Consider the following 12,798-nt stretch of genomic DNA (forward strand, 5'->3'; position numbering starts at 1 on the left):
TACAGCCTCACAAATGTCAAGACACAGTAACTCAAAGAAACTGGTGGGCACACATCAAGCTACAGAGCCAGAAACAGCCAGGGTCAGAGGGTGAAAGTAGGGAGGGTGACCAAGTAGAGGTAGGTTTAGCAGTTAAACCTCAAATATTTATCAAATAAATCAAAGATATTTTCAGGCAATCGAAATATGGAGATCCCCTGATTCAAAAGATACTTAAAGATCATGGGAAGAGCTGTATACTGCCAAGTACCGCGCTGATATCAGGTTATAGTTTGTGGATGCCCCTGGAATGTGTTGGCCACATTATTAGGAACAGTATAATCAATCAAGCAACCAACACTACCGCAGTTTTAAAAATTAATAGGCCAATTACGTTCTCTAGTGATCTCAAGAGGAAATATCAATTAGCTTTATAAACACAGAATTTATGGCATAGTCATTGTACTGGAAAATAATATAATGTATAATTAGAGCAAAAGTCACGATCAAGACCTAATGAGGTTATAAATGTGTGAACACACAGATCCTGATACATTTCCAAATGTGTGAGTTCTTTGTTTTTATTGTAATAGTGTTGCAGGAATAAATCCATTGGAATCAGTGTATAATCACTCTTATTCTCCCTCTTGTTATGGCGTTCTCATTGAGCACTATTATAAATGAATGATTGTAAACAAACGACCAACAATGAGAGGTGCAGCTCACATACTCACCCTGTGAGTTACTGATGCCGAGGTGCATCATGGCGGCAGGAAGGTTCCCGGTGCTGCTGCCCCCGCTGAGGTTGGGGTATCCTCCATTGTCATCGGGGTCAAGCGGGGTGGACAGCGGCGAGGGGAACTGCAGGTTGCTGAGGTCGGGCAGCGAGCCACCGGTGCTCAGTGAACCCTGGTAGTGGGACAGGCCAGGGTTCTGCTCCGGAGATGGGAATATGCTGCAATGGAGGTAGAAATAGAACAACACTAATGATCCAGACACACTTCAATGAATATAAGCAGTTAAATCAAAATAAAAAAGATGAGTCACTGTGTGTGCACCCACTGCAATGTGAAATTGCGGCGATGTTTCATCCACAATGTTTTTCCACCCACCCTCCAATTTGACGATTATTTCTTGTATTTCTTTTTTATATTTTCCTAACAAAACTATGAGAAGCAACTGTAAATATTTAACCCACAAAAACTTTGAGAACACGGAAACACTGAACAAATGCAGTGTTTTTCTTTCCTTTCCGCGGACCAGCCGACTGAGGGACAGCTTCATACACCATCCACCTTTCAACACTGAACCTTATCGCCCTTATTTAAGATGGGAATTAAGTCAGAGACCTGTTTTTCTGTTTGCTGTTTTTATTTTCCCGTTTTTAATTATTTTTATGTTTTTATGTTTACTGTACTGCACCACGGGCCAGAGAGAAACTCCGTCTGTCCTCTACATACTATGGTATTGATAATACATTTGACTTTGACTTTGACTAGACTTTGAGGCTATCATGACATGAAGATGCCAAAACAACTTGAAGTCTGTTGGTCATTGTTTATTCCAACATTGAACATGAGACTATAAATCCAGGCATCTTAAATCTTCAAAACCCTTTAAGAAAATTACATTGCTTTCTCTGTGATAAATATGTGACCTATAAATTAAGCCCCATCTGTGCCATGTCTCGGCCATATGTAACGACTGCTGCTGTAAAGCTAATGAATTGCTAATAAATAATGGAGCCATTTGTTTTCTTTTTTTCCCCTTAAATTATGTCACTGGAGGTGGTTTGTAGTGGGAGGACAATAGACTCAGCAAAATGATGTTAAACAAAGCCCATGGTGTCTGATTGTCATAATGACTGTGTCCCTCGTATTTTAAAAGGGTCAGAGGTGTAAAGAGGAACGCGGACATCCTGTTTGAAGCGGTGGAAATCTCATTTCTTGGAAACCATTGTTTCTGCTGAACAGCTCCAGCATTTACTGCCAGTAGAAAACACCTGCATCCTATTTCAAGGCACATAATCTCGGAGGCGTATCCATAAATGTAAATACTTTGCTTAACAACACAGTAGTAATGATAGTGTGATACAACAAAAGTAGTTAAGACAACACATGAATATAATAACAGATTGATTCTGGCTTAGACTCACTTGATTCCCGGCACTTCACATGATTTAGGCCTTGACGCCATCGACTGGACCTGATACATGAACAACACAACCATTAATATACAAATAAAGACTGGTGTTCAACACGAGCAAGTAATAATAACATCTGCATTTTGACATTATGTTATGATATCATTCCAATCTTGACGAGTTGCACAGCTATTACATTAACCCAGGATGAATTTGTATTTCAAGATCAGTCGGACAGGAAATAAAATACCCAAACAAAATGAAGATAGGCAAGGAGGAGCTTCCAATATGATAAATCATCCTCAGTATTTAAGAATGCAAAAATATAAATCCCACCCACTAACAGGTGAACTGCATAGTCCTGGTGATTTCTCTATTATGGTACATGACAGTTCTCATAACATTGTAACGGATGGTTGTGAACCTCAGGCATGTTTCACCCAACGCAGGGTGTTATTATAAATGCTAAAGGTCACAGCTTCTGTGCTGTGTCGCCTGCAAAACCCAGAGCATGCCATCTGAATATTTCCCATTGAATTTCCATCTTTGTGCCTCAGATATCAAGCTTACAAAGATTGCTGATTTGATATTTTATCTCCAGATCATTCTGTTTGTTTTTTTTTGTTTTTTTTGTGATTACACAAGAAATACTGGTTCAGCGTGAACCAATCTCTGTCAAATCATGCAGGAACTAAAGATATAAATCTGACATCGCAATCATTCTTATATTTAAAAGGAATTGCACAATCTGATTCTCCTCTGTCCTATTTTGGGAATTTGAGCAGAGTAATAATGCATCCAGATGTGAAAAGGGGAAACAAGAGGACATACAGTCATAAATCAGATTCCATGATTCCTGTCAGGTATTACCCATGTTTCACAGATGCAAGAAAAGAGCAAAGATCTCACCTTTTTGGCTTCCCACAGCTGCTTGGGAAGAGGTTTATTGACGCAGATTAAATTCTCCTCGTTCGGCAGAGCCGGGAAGGAAAAGACTGCGAATGGAAATAAAAACAATTTTCATTAAATGTGTTTTCCACAAACAATCTACTGTCAATTACAGTGGCGGAAAAAAAAGCTGTCGGCGTCCCAATACATTTGTGAAATATCGCATTAAGAATCATTCTCCGGTGTTCCAAGTGCAATTTGTTTTGGAACGGTCAAGCCAAATTACGATTTAGGATATTTTTACATATCCTAAAAAAGCCAGTAAAAACTTAGACGAGTCATTTTGGCATCTCTGATCCACAAGTGAATGTTGTGCTTTTTATTAAAAGGCAATTTTTGCTGCTGTGTTTCGTGTCAATATAAAGCCAGTGCATTTGAAAGTTCTTCAGAGAAAAAAAAATGGCTAAAACATGGAACTTAATGGAAGAAACAGGCCTGGAGACACGGACCACAAACTGATCTGCATATGCAGGGTAAAGCCACCGAATGACATCACAGGAGCTCTAGCAGCAGTGGTCAAAACAAACAGGTTTTCCAACTTTACTGTATGACCTAAGATCCCATGAAGCTGTCAAGAAGCCCCTGATCAATGAGACGCAGAGGTTAGCCCAGAGGTGTTTGACACAAGCACACGAGAACTGGAAGGCAGGGAATTGAAGGACGATTCTATGAAGAAGATTCTGTAATGTGAGAGTTCGCAGAAGGCCAGGTGAAGCATCGTCTCGAGCAGGTACAGATCCTACTGTCAAGCATGGTGGAGGTCTGAGAGGGGCCGGTTCAATTCCCAGACATGAGCCACATTGAACATGACCTTTTGATGATTCACCACAGATTTTCAAAGTGTTAACAGAAGAATAAAAAACGGCAAATCAAAAAGAATGGGACCAGATTACTCCTTGGCAGTGTAAAAAAACAGGATTAGAGCTCTCATGCATGCTGATGGGAAGACAACTACATATAAATTTGATGATGTGATGGTTCATTTATTTCATGATCAGTTTTGAAAACATTCTCTATTATCTGTTGACTTTGATACAACGTTCAGAACTGACATATTGAAACTGTCAACAATTGAGTTTCATTAGTTTTTCTCGGAAACAATAAAAAAAAAAAAAAAAAAAAATGTGTTTGTGTCTATCTACTACAACCACACCTTTTGAGATTGTGTAGGAATGTTAAGGGTGTCAGCAAACTGTCTCCCACCACTGTGTAGTTTGATTACCAGATGAAACTGTCACTCACCGTCTCCGGAGCCATCCACCTCTGCCTCATTCACGCTCGCTGCATGCCAGCCTCCATGAGAAACAAACAAACACAAAGAGGAGAAGGGGGAGGGATGATTGATGAAGAAATAAAGAAAGATATGAAAACAAGATCAGAGGAACATCAAGAGAATATTCAATTTTAACCAGCTGTTTGACTAATCCCAGCATGTCTGGAACAATAATCAGCCCTGCTGACAGGAACACGCCCTCTGGAATACTCTGCAATTACTGTGCAGTTTTATAAACACAACAGCTGGCATCTGGCATCATGTTATTAATAAGACAGATGAGGAAAGGAAGAATAAAAGTTGGGCGCATGCAGTGGGCACAGGAGGGTTCAAATACTGATTAGGAATAAAGAGAGGGGTCATTGTTTTCCTTGTACCACAAAGAGGCTCTTGTCTTCCTCCTTACACCAGACTCCATGCCAGATGCACAAGCCTGACTTCTTACTTTTTAACTTCTCATTCAGTTTGAGTAGGACTTCTGCAATGACACTTCAAGTATAATACTTCTACTGCTCATGAGGAAAAGTGATTTTTGTTTCTCTTGACGTCTCCCTTCCAGTCCCCTCGTGGCTCAAAGTTGAATAGAGCTTCTCTTAACATCAGCCTTTGATCCTCTGCCCACCCATTCCTTCTCCTTCCATGCCCTCATTCTCTCTGAGGCCCATTCATTTTGAGAGACAGCTTTTCAGCGGCTGGAACAGATGGGACAATGAGGCGATACAACAGTCTGGCATTGCTGCATTTGCCCCTTCAAAAGGTGTCTAGTGGCTGCAGCTCATAGCTGAAAGTGGGACGGAAACAGGACAACCGGGATGGATAATGTCTGGCTCGTGTCCCTGGCCACGCAATGCATTTAATATGGGTGTTGTAAATGCTCTACATAAAGAAAATAAAATGACTGTTTCTTTTTGCAATCGGAGCTCTTTCAGGGGAGGTAACACTCGATCTCCACTCTGTCAGGCTGCCCCTTTCTGGGTAGTACTACCCACTGTAAGACAACTGTTGCTGAACTCCTTTGCTGTAAGTGTTTCTACTTGGCAGAGTGACTCATAGCTGTAATTCCTAGTTAGATGCTTCTTTAATCAGCCAGGGCTTACACCACTCAAAACCTGCTGAAACCTTGAGAGGTGTCAATGAGGCCTGTCAGGCTTCACTGCTCCCTTTGCTCATGCACAGAGCCACAAGACTGAGCTGCTGAAATGAACTGTGATTGTGCCTCATCCACTTTTTTAGAAGGAAGAATAGGCAGCCTGAGGAGCAACGTGTCGTATGAATTTTTATGGACGATATACAACAAGCTATTCCCAGATAATATATGACGCGATTCTACACAAGCAGATCTTTTTATTTCTGGCCATCATAATGAACTCTGTATGGATTTGGATTGCTCCAGGAAGTGTGGCATTCAAGCAAAATGAAGTGCTTGGCTTGAGACACTTGCAATGCTTGGGCTGAGGGTTTAAGGCAGGAGTCTCACTCTCAGTGCATGCTTTTGCAGAACTTTGTTTATATATATATATATATATATATATATATATATATATATATATTTTTTTTTTTAAGGTAATGGTTAGCATTCAAATAAATCATACCAGTGGCAATTCAGATCCCTATATGTCCAATAAAAGTTTTACATCCGAATCGGGATTGTCCAATGATGATCTTCATTGAGAGCTGAGATCCCAAGAGACACCAGCTTGGAAGATGATTTTTATCATTGGTAATTCCTGCAGTAGCAGCTTGTAGCAAAGCATCTCTGATGTTTACTTCACATTAAATCCCCGGGATGTCTGCAGAGCCTTGTTCGATGAATAAAGTACGTTTTTCTGTACATTATATATGATGTTATAAATATTATATGTAACAGGGAAAACTTTGTAGTCATACAAGACTTTTAAAAGTGTTCACTGAACCAGATTATTCATGACAAAAATAATCACTACAGTAATGATAGGAGCATTAACTGGCTGCAGTTGCTAATAATTCAATGAAACTTGAGACCAAGGAGCATGCTCTAACTAACAAGTGAATATTTGATTTAGTATATTTATGCATTTCTGGGTAAAACATTTGAAAGTAGAGTAGGCTTGTCCTAGATTTGACCGACATCTCCATTAGACAATTCCACAGATGGCACATTAGCGACCCAATATTTCTATTAGATGCATAATTACACTAAAATTCAAAATACCCCTGAGCACAGGATGAGTCATCACACATTTGACTCATCAAAAAGGGACAAAACAGGGGCATTTTAGGTGAAATTAATGCAATAGTCATTGTTGAAGCATTATTGGGATCACAGTAAGAGGTATATTAAATTGTAGTCCAGAGATAACCGATAAAAACTCAGGATGTACATCTTCACTGTATGACATCTTTAAAGACAAGGTGATATTAAAAGCAACACCTAAAGCATAACATAACACTGCTTGTATATCATGGATCTTTTCAGTGTGGATTCCCTTTGTGTGCAAAAATCATTCTTGGGCCAGATCTTGAGACAATACCATGTTGGCTAAACACGGGGAACAGTAATCCACTGGAGGGACACTTCTCCAAGCCACTCTATACTTCCTCAACACAGAGCAGGGCCAAAGAGATGGGGACATGAGTGTGAAGGGAGGGAGGGAGAGAGTGAGAGAGAGCTCTTTATTCTGACTGGGAGACAAACGTTCCTCTTTGGCCCAGTGGCAAAGGTATAAACAGAACATTTTAAACCAACTAAGGACCATTGTGATTTGTGTAACTGTGCATCTGTGTGGCTTATTGGACCGAAAGGCAGCTGGCTGGATGGACTGTGTTCCCTGTTAATGAATAACCAGAAGAACAGAAACACAAACACCATAAAGTAGCACGATTACAATGACATGAGCCAAGTATAGAAAACAGCCTGCATCTTACGTGCAACCAGGGGAGTATCTGATTAAAAATCATGAGCTCTGAGCAGTAACCACCCCGGTTTCTACTTTGTCCACATAATACACTAGAAGCGTGTCAGAGATAAGTATTTCTTAATGCAAAAGTGGATCTAAATTACTCTCAATAGACAAGCTGCTGCCCTTGTTGGTGGAGTGTGTCATACTGCTAATATCGCTCACTCTTTTTCACCTGCTAATAGATGCTGTTAGCTTTGCTCTTCATGAATGATTAGACAGTACAAGAAATAAATAGGTCAACTTCAGCTAGAAAGAAGGACCAATTTTATTTTCATATACGTGTTGGTGTGTATTCTGCAAATTCATGATGTGTTTTTCACATCATAGTGTGTTAAAAGTTTTGTTCTGCAAGTTATTTTTCAGCAACGTGACAAGGATAATTTGTGTCCTTTACGATTTTACAACAGAAGTTTAACTCTTCTCACTAAAATTCAATATATGTAAATCACTGTTCCTTTCTAGATCATTTTACCTTGAAGAGTGTGATATTGTGCCTCAGGTAGAATCAATTTTAAATGGAGATACTTTCCTATTAAATCAATATTTGTACTCTGACCCAAAAGTCACGTGCATCTCCTCAAAAAAGCAAAATGTTGCAGTGTTGTAAAGCAGAATAGCTGTGATAGGTAACATCACGATTATCTCAGCTAATACACAGTAACAATGTTATCCAGTCTGTCTCATTTTGCCTTAATTCAGTCTGATCTGATGTAAAGACTTGTCAAAAGTAACCCTTGGTCATCCATTTTGGCTTCACATTGAACATGGCCCACTAAGTTGCATTTGCTTTCAATTGTCACAAAAGTAGTCAATATTTAAGAGCAAAGTGTTAAATAAGCCATGCTTACATGCGTTCAGTTTTCTAAACAGATTTTGTTGGACTCTCTTTATGGTGAGCAGTGAGATTAAGAGAATGATTTAACAGAAAGGAAGTCAGAAATAATTCCCCTATACATTATGTTAAGATACTGTGGACCACAACATACAGTTGATAGTAGCTGTACATGGCGCAGTCCTTCACTATTAACATCTAAAATGAACAGGGATGAGTCGACGTGCAAACGACGGAGGTGATAAATGATGCTTTCTAAGCTGGCACGAAGTCAAAGCCACATGAAGGAAGAGCATTCATGACAAGACACAAGTTTAAACATAGACACACAAGTAAAGAAACTGCTCTCTTTCAGAGCAAAGCACTTGTGCTGTGAATGAGTGTGCGTATGTTACTCTCACCATTGCGCTGTGGGGGACCTCTGCCCATCTGCTGGTTCATACCAAACGGGTCTTGGGGGTTTGGGTTCATAGCGCTCGTATGCAGAGCGGAGTCTGAGTTGGTTCTGTGTGGGAGGAAGAGGAGGAGGAAGAAGAGGGAATTTATGCAAAGTATTCCAGCACCTTGGACAGAGGCAGGAGGTTTGTAAAGGCCGTGAGGTCAGTGAATCATTCTGCTTCCTGCTCTGCCTCCACACAAGCTGCATTCATCTTCAGGCTCAGGCTGACCTTACAAATAAACAACCTCTCACAACACCACTTGAAATATTTGTCAGTCAAGGACAGAAACACAGCTTCACTCCGTGATGACAATCAGAATCAAGCACGCATTTTAAGCGCATTATTTGCCGTCTTGTCGCTTGTGATTCAGGTAAATGCAAAGAAGACACGTGCTCACATAACATAAAAATGAAGCATTATTCATAATTTTTTTTCAATTTAATTTGAAATAAAACAGTGACTTTAAAAGAGACAAATTATTTGGTTTGAGGTAGCCATAACCTGGAGTGTATATAAGATGTAAATTCACACATGGCCAGCTTTCAATTATAATGAGCTCTCAAACACACATCCATAGGCCAACCCACACAAACCGCTGAGTCCTATATCACTTCAGCTGAGAGCTTTCTTTACTGCGCTCCATTAAGCCTCAATGGCTTCTTTCATGCGTCATTCCTGTTTTCCTTCGAGTGCACTGTAAAAAAGTGTTGCAATTGCATTTCCGTTTGATCTACTTTGAGTCTTTTAAACCTGCTGGATTTCATTCCAGGTTGTAATTTTATAGTCAATTCATGCAGCGATATATTCTTGAATTTAAAAAAACATTATAATCAAAACAAGTCAAAAGATTTTCTCAACATTGAACAAACCCAAACTTTTATGTACTGGAGTAATTGTGAGTATTGGGGATACATAAATCTCCGCTCACGCCATAGCAATGCTGATATTCTGTTTACAAATACATTCAGTGACTTTGGAAAACTTGGGAAGAAAGAAACCCAGACAGAACATTTTTCAAAAACAATATCAATACAGGACTTTGAGAAGGTTATCAGAAGGATGAGAGCAAGAAAGATGTGTATAAAGAGCCTTGATGTTAGCCTGCAAACGAGCCAGGAGTCCTACTGTTGGGTTAGTGCAAGGGGAACGACTGATTAATATTTCAGAAATACCAAAAACGTGAGTGGAAAAGTACAAAAAGAAAAAGAAAGCATCAGTAAAATAGAGCATAACAGTCTGTGGTTGAGACTTTGCGGCCATCTATCGCAGTGCTTCAAAGGAAGAAAGGAGAGGATTATTGAGATGTTACAAATCAGGCAGAGATTTACAAAGGATAGAATCCAGGATGTTATGTGGCCAAGAGAGATTGGAAGCAGACAAAGAACTGAATTGTTGGCCTCTGTGAGCGAGGGATAAAGCGGTAAAGAGAAGCTGAGGGCAAAGAAGAGTGACAGAGGGGGGGGGAGGGGTCAAGGGTCACCTGTTGAGTTGTGATATTAATCTAAACCCAGGCCGTTTTTCCTCAGTCCATGGCTGTTCCCTTCAAAGACAGAAAGAGGAAAACCATGACAGACAAGTTTAGTGGGTGAAAGCAGAGTCCCCCTGAGTTCCTGCCCGGAATTTTGAGACAAGGCGACACAAATTCAACTAAGCATAATACATATTTCTTTTGAAGCTGCTGAGGAAGGAAGAATCCCTGGTAAAATACTGAGATACAGTATAAGACCCATTCATTTAGTTAAAGTTCATTTAGAAAGTTGTAGTACAGACGCAAGGAAAAAAATGTAATTGAAAAGAATGACAAGCCCAGATTATAATCCTGTACTGTCACACACACACACACACACACACACACACACACACACACACACACACACACACACACACACACACACACACACACACACACACACACACACACACACACAAAGTGGTGCAACACAACCAGCTTTCAGAGTAGTGGCTGGCCACACAGAGAAAGAGCGTAAACAAGTCCATGTGAAGACTCATTGTCAAAGTCTGAAACCGGGGAATGGAAACGGTGACTAAGTGGACTTTTCTGAGGTATTCTGTAAGAAGGGGTCTTGACTTGTTACAATGCTAAAAGCAGAGAGAAGACACTCATTTCTAACTACTGCAACCAGTCTTTATTTAAAAATACAAAAGGTCTAACAAAGAACTGAAATGGACTTTATAAGAGCCGGAGTATCTTGATGCTCCTGGAGTGATTGATATCCAAGTGTCTTCAATGAATGAAAGACACAAATGATTATGCATTCTTATTCTAATTTGGTTCATTAGATTTCATTTCTTTGGGTTACATTTCTTTCTTTGGTTTACATGTCTTTTGGCTGTGTTAAAACTAACAGGGCAACACATATACAGCAACGATACATGTGTCAGAAATGGTGTCAATGCTGGCTTGGAAACATTTTAACTTTAAATTTCCAGCTGATAAGATCAAAAAAAAAAAAAAAGAAGTTTGTGACAAAAGCATATTTTAAAGTGGCTGACAAATCCATTTGGTTATAAAAATTTAAGCACACCTTTTCAAAGCTTAAAGGGACAAAATGTGGAACTCAAAATTATGAAACAACTGGATCCCTCGAATCCAAATGAAGCATAGAACAAAAAAATAAGGAAATGCGTTTGATATATAGATATATATATATAAAATTCAAATAATGAATAAAAAAAATCTCTCTATATATAAATCTATCTATCTATCTATATAAATAAAGAGAGAGAGAGAGAGACAGAGACAGAGACAGAGAGAGGGAGGGAGAGAGACAGAGAGAGATTTTTTTAATTCATTATTTGAGATTAACAGCAGAGCTGTTTATGCAAATTGTGTTTATAGAAAACTTGGAAATCTCCTCAGCCAAGACCAGAGCTTGTTCTGCTACTGAGCTTCTGCTACTTCACAACCTGACAAACAATCCTGAAGTCAACTCTATTAAACTCTTGTGGGATCATCTTGGGAGGGCTGTGTGAGCCAGGGTTACCAAAACATCCAAGTTGGCTCACTCTGGAGAAATGGTGGCTGTGGAATGGCGTGTGCCAGCCCACAGCAGTTTGTGAGCAGGCTTATAAGCTGAGCAGCATGAGGATGTTCTGCGACACCGTTACGGTTGTATGTGATTCTTCCACAAGCTACAGGGCTTGTTTATCAACTGTCAAAAATGCCCTTTAGACTTTCATCATCCAATCTGCCAAACGACATTGAACGGGTCAACCGCAGAAAAACATGAAACACAAATACTATTCAAAAAGCAAAACAAATAACAGAAATGACCAATTACTTTTGTGGAAAGTTTAAAACTTTGCTTGCGATAAACTGTTAAAACATGGGAAAGGATCAGCATCTCTAGAATGGGAGTTACGTCAGAAAAGACCAACGTCTTGCAATCAAGCATGCTGTAAACTAGATACCGAGCTCGACTGCATCATCACAACCAGCATTTCTCCCTTGTGGTCTGCGAGCTGAGGAGCCAGTCATTTGAATCAGGTGTGATAGAGAAGACATCTTTAAAAAAAAAAATATATAAAAAAACATGCCAGACTGAAGGCCCTTGCTGATTCCAACAACTTCAGGCAAAAGTAAAACTTTAAGAGATGGTTTTGGCATTCACAGGTCTGTACAATTAGCCTGGTAATCAGATAGGAATGTGGGACAACAGGGCCAGATTAACCCTTTAGTCCCCCTGGGTCAAAAATAGGATGTAGATTTGTATTGAGCACACCTTCCGTCCACTCCCTCCGTTTTTATACGCATCCTGTTGCCTTAAATTACACATCAGGTACACAACAATGACGATTGAAGTTTTAAGCGTGCTTTCTTTAAATAGAGCACTCCGTCATAGGAAAATGACGTACTGCATCTCTCTAGAATGGCACACTGATTAAACATAAAAATATGCGAGGGTGGAGTGGTTGTTAGCACTGCCACCTCACAGCAAAAAGGCTACTCCCTGGTAAACCTACTGCCTGGTCAAATACTGTGGATTTGTGGCCATTACTACACAGCCTGATTGATCACATTGTAAAATGAATGCCGATAAGTGTGGACTTCAATACCTGTGAACTGGAACCGTCAGAGACTAAACACCATAAAGGTAGTTTAATGAAGAGAACCAAGCAGCAGTAGTTTTATAGTGTGTTTATGCTACCATATTTGAACCAGTCACCAAGTTTTCCTGTAGAGTTCTGTGCATGATTGTGGAACTTAAACAACCTGCAGAAAA

At 39.8% G+C, this 12,798-nt stretch overlaps 1 protein-coding gene across 1 annotated transcript in view; it reads right to left on the reverse strand.

Annotated features, from left to right (window-relative positions):
• crtc3 (CREB regulated transcription coactivator 3) overlaps positions 1-12,798 on the reverse strand; it is a gene marked incomplete at its 5' end in the record, with an annotated part of 37,580 nt that overhangs the window by 8,346 nt on the left and 16,436 nt on the right. The window contains 6 exons of the mRNA XM_080496969.1: positions 714-934; positions 2,135-2,184; positions 3,032-3,117; positions 4,313-4,363; positions 8,516-8,619; positions 10,035-10,094. Coding sequence (XP_080353095.1) covers positions 714-934; positions 2,135-2,184; positions 3,032-3,117; positions 4,313-4,363; positions 8,516-8,619; positions 10,035-10,094 — 572 coding nt within the window. The remainder of the gene's footprint in view (positions 1-713; positions 935-2,134; positions 2,185-3,031; positions 3,118-4,312; positions 4,364-8,515; positions 8,620-10,034; positions 10,095-12,798) is intronic.

This window comes from Blennius ocellaris (assembly GCF_963422515.1).
Source record: "Blennius ocellaris genome assembly, chromosome: 1".
NCBI classification, from domain to species: domain Eukaryota; kingdom Metazoa; phylum Chordata; class Actinopteri; order Blenniiformes; family Blenniidae; genus Blennius; species Blennius ocellaris.